Below are 16,327 nucleotides of genomic sequence, written 5' to 3' on the forward strand. Positions count from 1 at the left end.
TGGGCACATCTGCCATATTGAGATAATCCATCCCACCTCACAGGTGTGCCACATCAGGATGCTGATCTGACATCATGAGTAGTGCACAGGTGTACCTCAGACTGCCCACAACAAAAGGCCACCCTGGAATGTGCAGTTTTGTCTCACAGCAAAATGCCACAGATGCCACAAGCAATGAGGGAGCGTGCAATTGGCATGCTGACAGCAGGAATGTCAACCAGATCTGTCGCCCGTGCATTGAATGTTCATTTCTCAACCATAAGCCGTCTCCACAGGCGTTTCAGAGAATATGGCAGCACATCCAACCGGCCTCACAACCGCAGACCTCGTGTAACCACACCAGCCCAGGACCTCCACATCCAGCAGGTTCACCTCCAAGATCGTCTGAGACCAGCCACCCAGACAGCTGCTGGAACAATTGGTTTGCACAACCAAACAATTTCTGCCCAAACTGTCAGAAACCGTCTCAGGGACGCTCAACTCCATGTTAACACTAAGATATCTCTAGTAGAACCAGGTACAGGGAGAAGTGAGAACTGCACACGCTGGTTTCTCAGCAATGCTTTGAGATGTTGCTAATACTACGCACATTATAGTTCATTTACCCTAGTTTGAATCAGTTGATGAGTTTGTAAATTTGTAGCTTTGGTTTGGGTTTTTTCCCCACAGAAAATCTCAAAGTGAACCAAAATACGTCACTACAATAGCTTATAGCTTATAGGCCAGATGTAAATACAGGAAGAAGGTTGTTCTGTTCTGCATAACATAGAGAATTTACATTACTGTTACGGCTAGTTGCTAACCTGTACTGACCGTTTGGTATGCACACCTATGATACGCTGCTGCACCCCAGAAAACAAAGCATACTTGGCTAAGGGAAGGTGTTTAGCTCAAATTTGCAGCATATACAGTAGCTGGTTGTTGGTTCAGATCACGTTCACACCATAAACAAAGCCACCTCCTCCAAAAGGTCTCGTGAATCGAAGGGTAAAAAAGTACCAGAGTTCAGTTTAAACGGACTAAACACCAAAGGTGTGAAAATAGCCTTTGTTCATCACCAAGCCCCATCTTGTGATCCTATATAGCAGTCGCAACTATACTGTCTAAATTTCTTTCCAAATAATAACAAACTGGGTATTTTAAATGCATAGGATTAGCACTAAATGCAGAACGACTTCAGAGTTGAATGAAGTCCTCATCAATCAAATGCACACAAGCAGATTCTGGAGAAACTGCAGTGGGATTGTTGCTAATGCCAGATTTGGCCTGATGCTTTCTGCTACCATGTTTTATGCAAACAGATTAGTGTTCCTACAACAACAAAGATTTTCTTGCAGGAAACCCCCTCCAAAACTTTAAACACAAGTGGATTGTGGCCCATGAGGGTTCAAATTAATTGTTGTTGCTCCTCAATTGGTCACACCTGCATCCAGCTAAGCAGCAGTTAAAGTTAGCATGATGATGACGTTCCTTGTAACTGAAGGAAAATGACTCTTATCAGAGTGGTTTAAAAACTGTGAGTGCCGCATGAAGCTGACGCACAGCTTTTTGTGTTCCTAGTGTTAAAAAACGCACTTGTGGGAGCGAGATAGAAGAATAGGTAGTTGCTGTTTTACTCCAGTAATCTTTGATGAAATTATAATGGACACACATTTGAGAAAACTAATGGCAGTAGTCACAAAGCGGTCATCTGGCTGTTTCAACACTGAGTGGGACTAGGTTTGATTAGTCTTATTTCTGTATAGCAACGTAGAGCAAGACTGTTTGCAATTCCATCAGTTTCTTTTTTCATATTTTCCTGCAGGGCTGCTTGAATAAAAAGCAGTCCACAGCAGTCCACAGTGTGCAAGGGTTTCTTTTACCAGTGACATATTCTGATCCAACACGCAATAAGTCCAGAAACACAGTATAGACTAACTCCCTTCAGGTGGCTGAGGGAAGCCAGCGAAAGACTTGTGCAATCAAGAACAAATGCATCCCCGTGTGAAAGGTTGTGTGTATGTGTGTGTGCGTGCTTGCAGGGCACAAACACGAACCCACAGGAGGGTCTCTCCACTGCCATCATCAGGAGGCCTCAGCAGGGGCATTTCCCAGAAAACACTGGTTATTTTCCAAATGGTTCCAATGTGAAGAAAGGCAGGACACCGAGGTCCAACAATCTGTGTATCTGAACGTGTATGAGTATTTGTGAGTGTGTTAAAATTGTGCTGGCAGGTTTTTTGACAAGAAGATTGAGGAGGAAGGGAACTTTCAGAGGGAAACTTTGCCCTGGAGTAATAGAAAGCCTATTATGGGTTCCAGCTTTGAGATTTCAGTGTACATCCGTTTCTGTTTCTGCATGTGTGTTTGTATATGAGTATAGGTGGAGGGGGAACACTTCATGTAGAGACAGTCATAATGGGTTTTTTTTTTTTTTGCTAATTTCCCCTAAATTGTTGTTAAACTGCCCAAAATGCACCCAGAGGAAAAGAGAAAAAGAAAGTGGGAGCTCTCACCTGTCTTGCTGTCAGTCTAAACCCCCCAAACACACACACAGGCATCACAGACTGACTATAAAGTGGGTCTTTATCACATGTATGATTACACAGTGCTGCATAAATACTTAACAGGGTTAGAACAAGACTAGCAATAGAGCTGTAAACCTACAAGGTCTACACTGAACACTTTTAGATGACGATGACATGATAATAATAACAATAATAGTATTTTCTGTCGTCATTTTAAAACCTGAAAGAACACAACATAAGATAACACAACTTATAAAGCCGTATTAGGGGCTCTGTGAGAGCGTGCTGTGTAAGCATGCTGATCATTAGCAGGAATCTTTTTTTTTTTCTTCTTCTGTATTAATTCATTTTATGAACTTTTGTTTATTAGTATTGAACTTGTGTACAGCAGCAGGTTTAAGAACTGAACTCATTTGTTTAAACCCATTAAATAGTCATTGGACAAATAAAACACTGAAATTGGGGCTTAATATTGCTTTATCAAAGACAGACTTCATCGTCAAGACAATCTTTTATTGTTGTCCATCAGTTTATATATCATTGCATTTTGCTCTTTTAAAAGGCTATTTGTTGAGTAACATCTGATGGCAGCCATATGTGTGACCCATAGGTTAAAAGATGCACATGGAACAAATTGTGTCTCTTTCAAAACAAATTTTGATATTCTTAATCTCTACAAAAAGTGAACTCATTGGATGTAACAGGAGCTGTCATGCTGTATTAGCAGTATTCAAAGCCATGAATGCTTTTAAATCTGTGCAAAAGTCAATACAGACACAAATAACGTGTGTCTGTTTTTGGTTTTAAAGAGAGGGGTGTCACACTCTTGGTGTCAGGTGATTCATTGAGTCAGCCAGTCCATGAATTGCCAACTCATGGTGGCAGTGGGGTTTGGATTTTTGAGTGCTCCTGAGATCTGTGTTGTCAGGGGCAATTTTCCCCTGGTAGGGTCTTTCAAGGCAAACTGGCTTTGGTTGAGGGGCCAGAGAAAGTGAAGCGTTGTTTACCCCAGGACAGGGTCGCTCGGGCTTCACCTTGGAGGTGGGCCTGTGGGAGGGGCTCACTGCAAAGCGCTTTGTGACCAGGTTATGGGTTAAATGAGCCACATGGGCCCAGCCCTCCAGTGAGGCTACCGGGAGCAGGAGCGGCTAGTTCACAGGGAGGTACTATGTGGATTTGGTGGCAGTCAGAGGCAGAGAACTGGCTCTATAGACATGAAATATCATCTCTGTGGTGGGGAAGGAGAACAAGCTTGTTAGTCAGCCTCACCTTGGTTCACTCGTGATGCGAGGCATCCAGTTAGGGTGGGTATACTTGTATTCCCAACCTGGTGTGGTGCATGTTTGTCCCAGAGGATGCAAGGCTTATGGTGAACTAGCAAGTCAGGAGGGGGGGTGTAGCTTATTAAGGATATAGTGAGACAATAGAAGAAATACTCAGAGGATCTGCCGATACCCTCTGACACGCCTCATCAGACGAAAGGGGGTCTTGGGAAAAGGAGATGACTTGCTCATTGCTGTTGCTGAGGTTGCCAAGGTGCCTAACAAACTCCCTTGCGGTCGGCCCCTTGGGTTGATGAGTTGAGCCCTGAGTTAAGGCTCTGAATTTTACTGGTCCCTCATGGTTTATATGCCTCTGTGAAACTACATGGGAGTCAGGGACAGCTACCTTTGAACTGAAAAACTCAGGTGGTCGTTTTCCTTTTAACCAAATTGACAGCTTGATTCACATTGATACAATAACTCAGACTTGTTCATGGTGGGGGTTAGACTTTGCAAGGTCTGTCTTTTGTCACCAAATCTGCTGATAATTTTTGTGAACAGCAGGATATGGTGAGGTAGGCAATTTTAAAAACAAAATTTCACACATACTGAGCTAAGATTTCAAAATACATTTTCCAGTATAGCCGATTTTCCCTTTTCAGCACACAAAGGACCAACTGTTTTCTGAGGTTAATGTTCCCTAAAATTGTGTTATGTTTGCAACAATAGGGTAAGGCTTAGAACATTGCTCCTTCATTGTTACTTCAAATTAAATCTTCACCTGCCAGAATACCAGACTCTGACCTTTCTAAGCCCTAAGGGCTTTCGGCACGTGTTGGGAAAGACAGTTCCACCGAACACTGATGTATGCAGGTGTCAGACAGCCGTCCAAACCTCCGGATCTGCCCGGCCTATCCGGTCTGTGTGTGTTTTATACTTGGCAGAGCATGAGAGAACAAGTCATATGAGTGCCCGTTATTTCCTACTCATTAAAATAATCACTCCTGCCTGTTTACAGTAAGTGTGTGTTTCAATGACCTCTACTTGTTTCTATTATTTCCTTCAGACTTGCTCCTCTTTATATCCTCAGTTGGGTTAATTGAGGTAATATGCTTGAACGAACAGTAAATATGAATTTATGTCATGCAGTTAAAGTGTTTAAAATGTATCCACTTATTCCATTCACACAATGATGCAAAGTGATGGTCTAATCATATCCGGTGTGTAAAAGCCTTTACAGTTAAGCCTCTTCAACTTGAGTTTCATTTTGTAGAAGATAGTCAAAAAATGGTGACTCTGGTGTGGAGGGCAGGTTTAGTGTGTTATGCTAGAGTGGCCAAAAAGCTGCCACATTTTCAGTGTGCTGCTGCTTATGAAAAAAAGAGAGCATACTCCTGAGCTTCCAGAGAGCTGCAGATCATGCACAAATCATCTACTTTGACCTCCAGTGGTCAAAAGATCATCTCCGGGAAGCAATCTAAAAATAGCTGCAACTGGAGCAGCCCAGAGGTGTACCAGAAGTTGAACTTGAAGGTGAGATCACCAAAATTTGAAATGAGGTAAGGCTCTTTTTTGAGTGTGTGTGTTTTTTTTGTTTTTTTTTTTACCTCACTGATAATGCCCACAGCACCGTGGATTTTGGCCACATGAGCCAGGAAAGCAGGGCACTGCTGTCCCAAGATCCTGAGCGGTGAAAGAAAGCTGACCAGCGAGGAAGGACTTGCTTGAGACACATCGACAAGTGCTCCTAAAAGAGCCTCGGTGAGAGACTGGTTCCCTAGGTAACCGACCAACGTTGGAACCTGAGGGCTCAACATCTGCATGGATGAGGAAAAAAAAGAAAGAAGCAGAGAATTAGAGAGGGGGAAATAAAATAAAATAAAAACAGAGCATTATTCATGACAAATAACAACTACCAAAAGGAGCCCTGATCTTTCCAGTGAAGGCCGTAGGTGAGAGGAGTGACCTCGGAGTGAGATGAAGATACTCGTGACTAATAATAAACAAAAGCTTGGCTGTAGGGATGTCTGGAAAAACTGAGTGAATAAAAAGCTCCTGCTCATAATCTGTAAGGGTCATAGTAGACTGCACTAGACTGGAATGGTCTAACAATATCCACCATTGCCAGCTCTTTTAGTTGATGTGAAAGGTTATCAAGCCATATATGTCCTGTTAACAATTCTGTCTGACAAATGAAAAATAGGTTATGCAGTTCAAAAGTTCCACATGAGTGCCATTTTAATGCCGCATCACTTACGAAAAGTGAATCTCAAGATGCCAAACATTTGGTAACTGCTGTGACGAACACAGCTACAATATTTTCCTGTGTGCCTGTGTGGGGGGTTCACATTAGAATAACTCCAGATGGCTGCTTTTGTTTCTCAACTGAGGCTGCGTTTTACCACCATGTGCTCTGCTTGGTATGTGGTACTTCCCCGCCCACCCCCTCCTTCACGTTGAACATCAGCAGCTCTGGTCCAAAATATCCAGGATTAAGGGAATTCCTGCACACCACATGCAAAGTCCCAATTCTCCCAGTGCTTTCTCTTTTTTTTTCTCCAATGCATTTTCCACATGCATTCATTTGCATACATTTCAGTCACAGATAGAAACGACATAATCACAGACATGCTGGATTTCGCAACTTCTTCACGAGTGTTTTTGTTTCTAGATACTGGATTACTTTCACATGGGCCATCAGTTCTGACTGTAATGCATTTACCTCGTTTTAGTTTTTATTAATACTAGATATAACATGTATATACTATGTTTAGGTGTCACTTGACTATGGATTCCTGAAACAGTCAGATCAAGGGCACTGAAGGAAGAGACCGGCAAAGCTTCAAGAAACCCAAAACACATTATAAAAATGACACAGGCACTTAAATAAGCCTCACCAAGCACACAACTGAGGTTTCTACACGATCTGAACTATGTGGTGGGAGGCATTTAAATGATGTAGAGCGCTGAACAAATTTATAATGCCACCTGTCGTAAAAACAAGAAAATAGAAACATTTTAGAAGTCTGTCATAACATTTTATATGTATTATTATTGTAATTTTCACCGTGTTGGCTGCAAAGCGGTGACACAATGACTGAAATTTTAATATAAATTGGCGGTGAAGTAATAGTGGTATGCGCAGCCATAACTTAACAGAAAAAATAATCCAAATAATCCAAATGAAAGTGGATAGTTTGAATAGTTGGTTTCAAACACAGTAAATTGTTAATTCGTCAGCACAAAAACTCACAAGTGGATGTTGCTCGGCAACCATTTGAATAAGCCTGATCAGGTGTTGTTGCTCGGTGGATTCCAGCTGTGGCATCATGGCGGTGAGGTTGCCTAGGTGGTGGTGAATGGTGTCTGGTTGTTTGGGGTAGACTGAGGGCAGAACTCTCAACAGCATGTGGTTACCTGGCGGGGAAAGAGAAACACAGATGTTTTATTGAGCCCCAGAGACAACTTCAAAGCCTTTTACAAACAGATTCCACACAAAGTGGTCATTGTGTGAAAAAAAAGGTCACTTTAAAAAAACTGCACTGAGCACCTGACCTTCTTTTTAACATTTCCATGCATTTAAAGCATGCTGAATTTGTGTTTTATCTTCACTAATCCCACAAACCTGAAAAGGATAGGTGGAAGAAAATGGATGGAAGGATCTTCTGTGGTTGGGTACCAGTACCCAAAATGTTCAGACCAGCTAAACACCATCAAATTACACACATATATCTTGACAACGAACGAGCAGCTAAGCATTAAGGGGTCAGCTGCTCCTTTGCTTTTCCTAGTAATCAAAATGTTAAGAAAACTTTTCAGGAAGAGAAAGAAGGTGAGAGAGAAGCAAAAGGCATTCTTTTGTTTACTTAGGAAAATAACACTGTGACAACGTTTCTTTTGTCCCTTTCTCGCTCCTTGCTGTTTGCAGCAGGATGACCCAAACAGGGTCATTACAGAGTTAGAGGAGGCTGTTAGCTCGGGCTGGTCAGTGTCACATTGGCACATTTATTACAGGAGGTGAAAAAGGTCACGTTTGCATTTTGTCATCCTCTCTGCAGAGATTTAGGTCTGACATATTGCATCCGAGCCTGTTTTATGTGCTTATTTCTGTGTTTGGAGAAGCAAAGATGTTGAGATTGATCAAAAAAAGAAGAAAAAGCATATTGTTTAAAACCTTTCTTTTTTAAGTTGCCTTTGGCATAGCTCTAATGCTATTCTCAGAAGACACACATCAGATTACCAGTCATGAGACAACATCTCTGTTCGGGAATGAAATTTTCATTCGTTGTCAGTACTCATGCAGTGATGCTGAGACAGCCAGTACTGACGCATGACTGGCAAAAAGGCATTTGCTGATCAGCAAAGAGCCCAAGAAAACCCACAGTATTACCCAACAGCCTTTGACTAACATATAAAACATCTTTAAATGATTCACATCAGTGAACAAAGACTCTTGTTTACAAATGGTAAACATTATGGGACCTCTCAGGGTTCTGTACTACGGTTCTTGAGTATTACATAAAGCCAAAAGCCCTGTCACGTTATGTTTAACTGTTGCAATTGATATAAATTGTATAAACTGCTTTAAAGGACTAGTATTTATAGTATTTGCAGAGCAGGTGAAATGGTCAGATTGGAGGAATAACTACTGGAGGAGGGCTTTAAGAAGTACTTTAACACTCCTGAGCTTAGCTAGCCTTAGCACACACACCAAACAAACAGTGGCACTGCACAAACACGACAAAATTAATCTAACTTAAGTTCATTAAAGCTCAGGTAAGCAAATCAAGACTCCTGCACCTCCTCTGGGCCCCATCAGGAGGCTTTGGCCAATCACAGGCGGTGTCAGATCAAATCAGGTGAGATTTGCTGTTGGAGGTAAGATGTAAAGGAGCAGTGGCATAAGATGATTCCTCTTACCTGGCAGAGGTGTTTTTGAATGATGGGAGGGGCTTAGAACAGACGAGGCAGAGCCACAGGAAAATTGCACATTACACTAAAACCAGTATTAACCTATAAATCACTGTAACCACAGGCTGTCCACTCAAAAATGTTCAGCAGGTTTGATGTTGGAACAGACCAACAGAGAGGTCTGACTGTTCTGTGCAAATGGAAGATAATATTTATAAGACGGTCATTGGCTCTATTTATGCTCACTTCTCTTGCTTTAAATGTTGCCTGCAATGTCCACTAATGTACACTAATGTAGACTATCAGGCACCACCCCTGTACTTTAAACACAAATCACCATAAAAAGAGACTGACACAGTTAGTGCACAGAAAGAGAGAGAGAGCTGGTAATAACCATAAAGCCGAGGTTGCAGCTTTTACGGGTCTTTTACAGGAATGTTAAAAGGCTGGAGGAGACAAGAGTCTGCCCAGAAACAGAGAATTTACACAGCTTACGTATTTGAGCCCCTTATACTGTCAGACACACTTGCATTTATAAAAAGTAATTTGAAAAATAAAATGAGTGTTACGGTAAATTGTTGGATTTTTATGAAATATTTGGACAAGTTCGGATCTGTTTGAACGACATCAGAAGAAAAATGAGCTTTGTCAGTAATTGTTTCCAATAAATAAGTATTTTTCTCCGGTGAATGCGAGTACACGCTTAGCATCAGAAGCTAGTGTTTCTAACTTTAGTAGAAAGAACTTTTGGTAGGCAATTTTGCACAATTACAATTACAATTTGTAGCATAGTCTCTGAAGCCCTGCTTCAGCATGTTGCAGGGGTTTCTTGTATATGTTAGCTGTTTGCTTCTATAGGGTGGCTGTAGCTCAGGAGGTAGAGCAGGTCATTCAATAACTGGAAGGTTGGTGGTTTAATCGCTGGCTGCTTCAGTCTCCATGCCAAAGAATCCTTGGGCAAGAAGCTGAACCCCAAGTCACACTCCACATCGGAGTATGAATGTTAGCTAGAAAGCACTTAGGTGTAGAAAAAGGTGATTGTGTGAATGAGACAAGTTATATAAAGTGTGTTATGTCCTCAAGTAGATTTGATTCGAAGCCACATGTTTTAGCTTTTTTGACTAAGACATTGATAACTCTTCATCTCTCTTAAAACAAAATCTTAATAGATTTTCTAGTTTGCTTAGCAGGTCAACTTCCACTTTAACTTTGATTTGTGTGTGTGTGTGTGTGTGTGTGTGTGTGTGTGTGTGTGTGTGTGTGTGTGTGTGTGTGTGTGTGTGTGTGTGTGTGTGTGAGAGAGAGTGCTGGCATGTTTGCATACAATATCTGACCTTCATACTTTCATTCCAAACAACAGCTGACGTGACACTGTGACAAGCGCTCATGCACTGACCTTTGTTTTTTGTCTTTAGCAAACAAAGGTAACAGTTTTCTCTGACATTTTCACTGTGAAGTGTCATGTTTTCTAAATGTCACATCAGAATTACAAAACCCGTCCCTCAAAAAATTTTGTGTCCAAATCTACAGAGACATTCAACTTTGATTAAAAAGAAAGTAAAAAACAATAATAAATCAGCCATTGTTTTTATGCATATTCTTTCTTGGGTTACTAAAATATAATACAGACAGTATTTAAGTACTACTAAAACAAGGGCACCCCAAATACCTGTCTTTTTTTTAAAGCTCCAGAGCTTCAGTTGCAGTCTGGATGTCTCTGGTTTCTCTGCAGTCAGAGAGGACACAACACTGAGCATTACAGCTACATGTGACAGACTTGAAAAACGTTGCCTGGTTTGATGAGTGTCAGTTTCTGCTTTGACACTAAGATTGTAAAGCTGGCGTAAACATCACGACAACCCTTTGCAGAGCTTAAACACCACCAAAGGGTCTTGTTGTATTGTTGCTTACCATGTCTATCCTTTTCTGACCACATCTTCTGATGGCTGATTCCAGTAGGATAACACACCATGTCACAAAGCTCAGAACATCTCAGACTGGTTTCTTGAACATGACAATGAGGTCACTGTACTCAAATGGTCACCACAGTGATCAGGGCAACAGAAAATTCAATAGAGCACGTTTGGGATAGGGGAACGGGGATTCTCATCATGGATGTGCAGCCATTGAATCTGCAGCAACTGTGTGATGCTGTCATATCAATAAGGTCCAAAAAGGAATGTTTCCAGCACCTTGGTGAATCTGTGCCATCAAGAATTAAGACAGCCATTAGTACTGGGTACCTAAGACATTGGTTGGAAAGTCCAAATGGATGGACAGGGCTCCATCAAGCTCACGTTCATAAGAGCAGCTGCTTGTGACACCACAGTAAACTGCTAGGTGCATTTTTAGAGGAAAAAGCATTTAACAGGGGTATGAAAAAGTGCTAAATTTAGTTACAAAGTTTCTAAATTGGCATCAATAAGGTTAAATAATGTGTCATGCTCACTGCTTCAAGAGAGAGGGATGTCAGGTGCACAAGTTCATATACAGAAAAATATCTAAATTAAAACTGAAAATTAAGCGGTGGTCTGGAGAGGTGTAAAGAAACTTGGATATAGAGCAAAACAACAGCACAGAAACCCTTTAGAGGAAACGGTCTCAGTCTGGTCTTAAGCTAATTCAGGAGCAGTTTGTTTGTGGCTGTGACGCGACCTGACCTCAGTCTGACTCAAAGCCTGAGCTAAATGGCCCTTGCAGCAAACTGTTTTGTTTTCGGGGACACGTCAGACCATGCAAACTGAAACAGCTTGGGTAGTTGTAGCCAGTGTTGGTCAAGTTACTTGGAAAAAGTAATCAGTAACTAATTACTGATTACTTCCCAAAAAAGTAATCCCGTTACTTTACTGATTACTTATTTTCAAAAGTAATTAATTACTTAGTTACTTTTTAAAAACACGATTTACAACCTGAATAGGTGATAAAGCGATAGATCTTTCAGCCCAATTCTACTTTTTCTGCATAATCCATCATACAAAATGTAATCAAATGGAAAAGTCTGTTTTTTTTAACTTGTTTTATCAGTTTTAATCTTTTAACTTTATGCATCAAGCAAAAATTTTATTATATGCAACATTCTCTGACTTGAATAAATTAGTTTAACATTTAAACCTATTTTCTACACATTCCAGCACATAAAATAAAATATTTTTTGTGTTTACACTCAGTCTTTCAAATAGATGCAAGTAAAACACAGCAGAAAATAAATAAAGTCAAAGACTCAGCGGTCCTGTTGCTCTATTTTCACCTGTAAAGCAGGAGTTGGGTAGGCGGAGGTTTACCCTGGTGCAGGTGTGCCGTGGTCAGTTGAAGAATCCGCGAGTTTCTCTGTGAGTTTCCCATTACGTCGTAGCGCACTCGGTGCTTGCTCGGAAGTTTAGGGGTTTTTTTGCTGTAAAAAGAAGTTTTCTTCCCACGCACGATGGACGCTAATGTTTTTGTCACTTTTTATGGAATCAAACTCAAAGTAAGGTCAGTACTTCCACGCTGCACACTCATACTCTCTCCCACAATCGATATGTGAACCATTGTTGATCTGCACACAGCTGTTGTCACTAACGGCGCACTCGCTTACGTCACTGTCATGAGACATTCTCGCAAAAAATCACGGTTTTAGTAACGCAGTAACGCAGCGTTCCTACGGGAAAGTAACGGTAATCTAATTACCGTTTTTGCAATAGTAATCCCTTACTCTACTCATTACTTGAAAAAAGTAATCAGATTACAGTAACGCGTTACAAGTAATGCGTTACTGCCCATCTCTGGTTGTAGCAGAGGCTTATAAGAGTATGGGTTTTCTCACAACTATGGATTTAGTAGAAACGTTCCTCCACTGTTTACTTTCTGGCCCCGGACACATCTAGCCGGTGAGGAAAGTAAACATTCTCTCGTGTTTTTGCAGAGATGTTTTTTGGTTCTTTTGGATTTTTCTCTATGTGAAAATGAGCAAAATCATCAAGAAAATGTTATAAGTTTACAAAAACACGCAAACTCAGATGTGAATTATGCTGCAGAAAACAATTTGACTAAAAAAACAATACCCTGACACTTCAAGACCAAAACCTCAAGAAGATCAAGAAGCATTCACATGAAAATGTGGGTTTAAATGAGCTGAAGATGCGCCAGAAGTTCTGTGTTACATTTAAAAAGCTAGAAGGAGGTTTTCATTGTCAGCTGGCCTGCCGATTTATCTTAAGTATTGTGGATGAGTACATTCTCCACACATTAAACAATGCACATAATCTGACAAAGAAAAAAAACAGAAAAGAAGAAAACCCCCAGAACCTTTACAACAGGGAGGTTACTGCAGGGAGAAAACTGCAGAGACCAACGCAAACGATATCCAGAGGGATGTTTTTGGAGAGCTTTACGACTTTAACGTGTTTTCTGCAGCTTCCAAAGCACATTCCATGTACACATGTCCAGCCTGTCATATTTCATGCTAATCGAACACTCTGAGGTGGGTGACGGGGGTGAGAATCTGACAAATCAAAATGCAAGAGAAATCAGATGAACTTCTCCCAGAAAGCCCATACATTTGAGAATGTGTATGTTTTTGTTGGATGAGCCAATACCACCCACCCCCATTACCCCCCAGCAGGGAAGGAAAAAAAACACAGTTTAAAATATTCAAGCTCATATGACACGACTGCACAGATGTCTGGAAGGGATTCGGTTACCCGAAATTAAAGAAAAGACTGCGAAGGATTTTCATTACGTGTGCACAATGAATAAAAATGTTCAGTAGATACAATTGTTTTTATATCTAAATCATAAATGCTGATAGATACTAGCACAGCTGATAGACCGATTCTCACTTTGAACTCTTTCTGTGGTATCGAGTGAAGCTTTCAGGCTGTTAAGACCCAAACTGCAATGTTTCTCAGCACTTCTTTCTGCTGAGTCAGCGCTTAATGAAGTGCAGCGGGAAACACGTTGAACACATCTGTGTGGCTGATATTAAATATTCCCTTGGTGTAAAAGCTGTGTAACTAAGTCATACATAAACTATAAGTAAGTCATTTGTCACTGCAAGGATACAACTCATGCACGAGCACACCGTGAAGTCATTTCTTTGCTCAACTGTTAGACAAGCCTGTAATATGTGTTTCCAGCTGGCTGAATTCCCACTTGACGTTGCAGCTGTGAGGCAAAACATGGAAACATTTACAATACAAACACCCCCGAAACACAATAGAGCCTATATGAAGGCTTCTTTTCTGAGTATAGAAGCTAGGGCTGAACGATATATCGCATTTGCGATAATATCGCGACATGATCAAGTGCAATTTTCTAACCGCAAAGGCTGCGATTATACTCTGGACATGTCCAAATTCATGGGCTGCATCCTCCTGAGGCCGCATTTGTAGACCGATTACGTCACAGCGACGTGCCGAAGGCTGTCCAAATTACTACCATATCCCAGAATTCATAGCGCGGCCCAGCCAAACTCCAGTTTCCAGCAATGGCGGCCGCTACTAAGTTTTAAAATTACTCATACTAATCTTTCTGGGTCACAAAATAAACTTTTAACATATTTTCAGGCGAGAAAGTAGTTGTGTAAACATCAAATATCTGCTCGGTTTATCAAGATATCCCATATTTGCAAAAGTGCTTCGACGTTTTCAGAGGCGTCTGCTACCCACCAGCTCGACAGCTAGCCGGGAGCTCGAGGGTTACTGATGCGGCCGAGAACGGCACAACTCCCGGCACATCATTTTCAGATCACCGCGGAGTTTCGCTGCTCGGGTTAAACGTAATATATAAGTCACTTAGACAACCTAAAAATGTTATTGTTGGGCTTTTTTCAGTGTTTTGTTTGTTCGTGAGTAAATCGGTATGGCTGAGATTAAAGTTATTAGATTAGATAAAATAAAACTTTATTAATCCCCCGGGTGGGTTCCTCCTTGGTTTTCACACAGCTGACTAAACGTCAAACAGAAAACTTATTAAACAGAAGTATGAGACAGTCGAGAATTTACACCAGTGTCTGGTTATATTTTAGATAGCAAGAAGCAGACGGCCGAGTTTATTAAACTCCACCGAGACAGCGGTGACGCTAATCAGAACTAGACCGTCCAATTTCACGCCTTTAAACTTTAAAGGCGTGTTTGTGTGTGTGTTTATACAATTGCTATTATGTTTGCACTTTATGTGTAATGTTACTGACTGCAGAGATCAGTAAGATGTGTGTATTTTTTATTTATTAGTTTTATTTATTTAATATTATTTTTTAATTGAATGACTGTCTAGTAGTTCACAGATGTCGAAAAACTGAGTGTGGTAAAGCCACTGATTTTTTTTATGTATATTTCTGCAATCTGCACATTGTACTGACTTTCATTTTAATGTTTACACCAGGGTTCCTTGTCAGCACTTTATGCTCAGATGTTTGTAAGCTAAAAATAAACTATTGTGTATGTTCAAATATACTGTTGTGATTGAAGAAGTTAAATAAAAATGTCAGTCATCAATTCATGCATCACCTCATGTCATCATAACAGAGGTCTGTCTTCCAGGAAAGAACAGTTTAAAATTAATGTAATATAGTATTGGCCATACTATATGTTGTATTGCTTGTCTTTGTTTAATAATACAGAAGACAAAGAACTTAAAAAATAATCGCATATCGCATCGCAATCGCAATATTGGGGCAAAAAATCGCAATTAGATTATTTTCCATAATCGTTCAGCCCTAATAGAAGCATTCTGAAACATTAATTCGTTCTAAATTTTACTTAGTTTAATGATGCATTTGTTGAAGTTGAAGTCATTTAGTGTCAAACTACAGCAGGCATGTTAAAAGGGCGTGATACTGATCACTTTTGCGGTCTTTGTCCTGGTGGAAGAGAGGACCAGCTCTTTATCCTCTTGAGAGCGTTTGCCTGACCAGTCTGGATGTGCTATGTGACCACATCACCGAGTGTCCTATGAGGATGCAAGACTTCCTGTTCGGTCACTCTTGGGATAACCTCTCTGTCTTTTTGTGGATGATGTGGTTCTAAGCTTCATCATGAAATGACCTCTAGCTAGCACTGGATGACTTGGTAACTGAGTGTGAAGCAGCGGGAAGGAGAATCAGCACCTCCGAGCCTCAGGCCATGCTTCCTACGTTCCTCTCCACACGAGCTGTGGTTAGTGACCGAAAGAATGAGATCAAGGATACCAGCAGCTGAAATGAGTTTCCTCTGTAGGGTGGAGGGCTCTCCTGTAGAGAGAGGAATAAGAAGCTGAATCATTAGCAAAGGGCTCAGAGTAGAGGACTTCTGGGCGCCTCCTAGGTGAGGCGTTTCAGGCATACCCCGGGGCAGACCCAAGACATGCTGGGGTGATTCATATCTCTCAGCTGGCTTGGGAATGCCTCAGTGTCCACCCTGGAAGTGCTGGAGTAAGTTGCAGATTTCAATAAGAATCCACACTGTAACCAGCTTTTCTCTGCTCTTTTCCATGTTTTGAGTTAGAAGAGACCCACGCTGTCCTCTCATTTTCTATACTCCAAGTTTTCACTGAAAATTATAGCAAATACACCCTTCAATCGTGTTCACATCGTCTTTATAGAAACAATCATTTCACCATTTTTAAAAAAGCAATTGAACACAATGTTGGGAAACAGTGTTTCACAGGTACAACAAACAGTGATATCACACT

The 16,327-nt window shown here is 41.0% G+C and overlaps 1 protein-coding gene across 2 annotated transcripts in view; it reads right to left on the reverse strand.

The window, feature by feature from the left end:
• Positions 1-16,327, reverse strand: part of veph1 (ventricular zone expressed PH domain-containing 1) — an 87,722-nt gene that overhangs the window by 39,657 nt on the left and 31,738 nt on the right. For both annotated transcript variants that reach the window (XM_026191529.2, XM_026191532.2), the window contains exons 5-6: positions 7,023-7,186; positions 5,377-5,586 (exon numbers count right to left, since the gene is read on the reverse strand). In XM_026191529.2, coding sequence (XP_026047314.2) covers positions 5,377-5,586; positions 7,023-7,186 — 374 coding nt within the window. The remainder of the gene's footprint in view (positions 1-5,376; positions 5,587-7,022; positions 7,187-16,327) is intronic.

This window comes from Astatotilapia calliptera, chromosome 14, assembly GCF_964374335.1.
Source record: "Astatotilapia calliptera chromosome 14, fAstCal68.1, whole genome shotgun sequence".
Lineage (NCBI taxonomy): Eukaryota > Metazoa > Chordata > Actinopteri > Cichliformes > Cichlidae > Astatotilapia > Astatotilapia calliptera.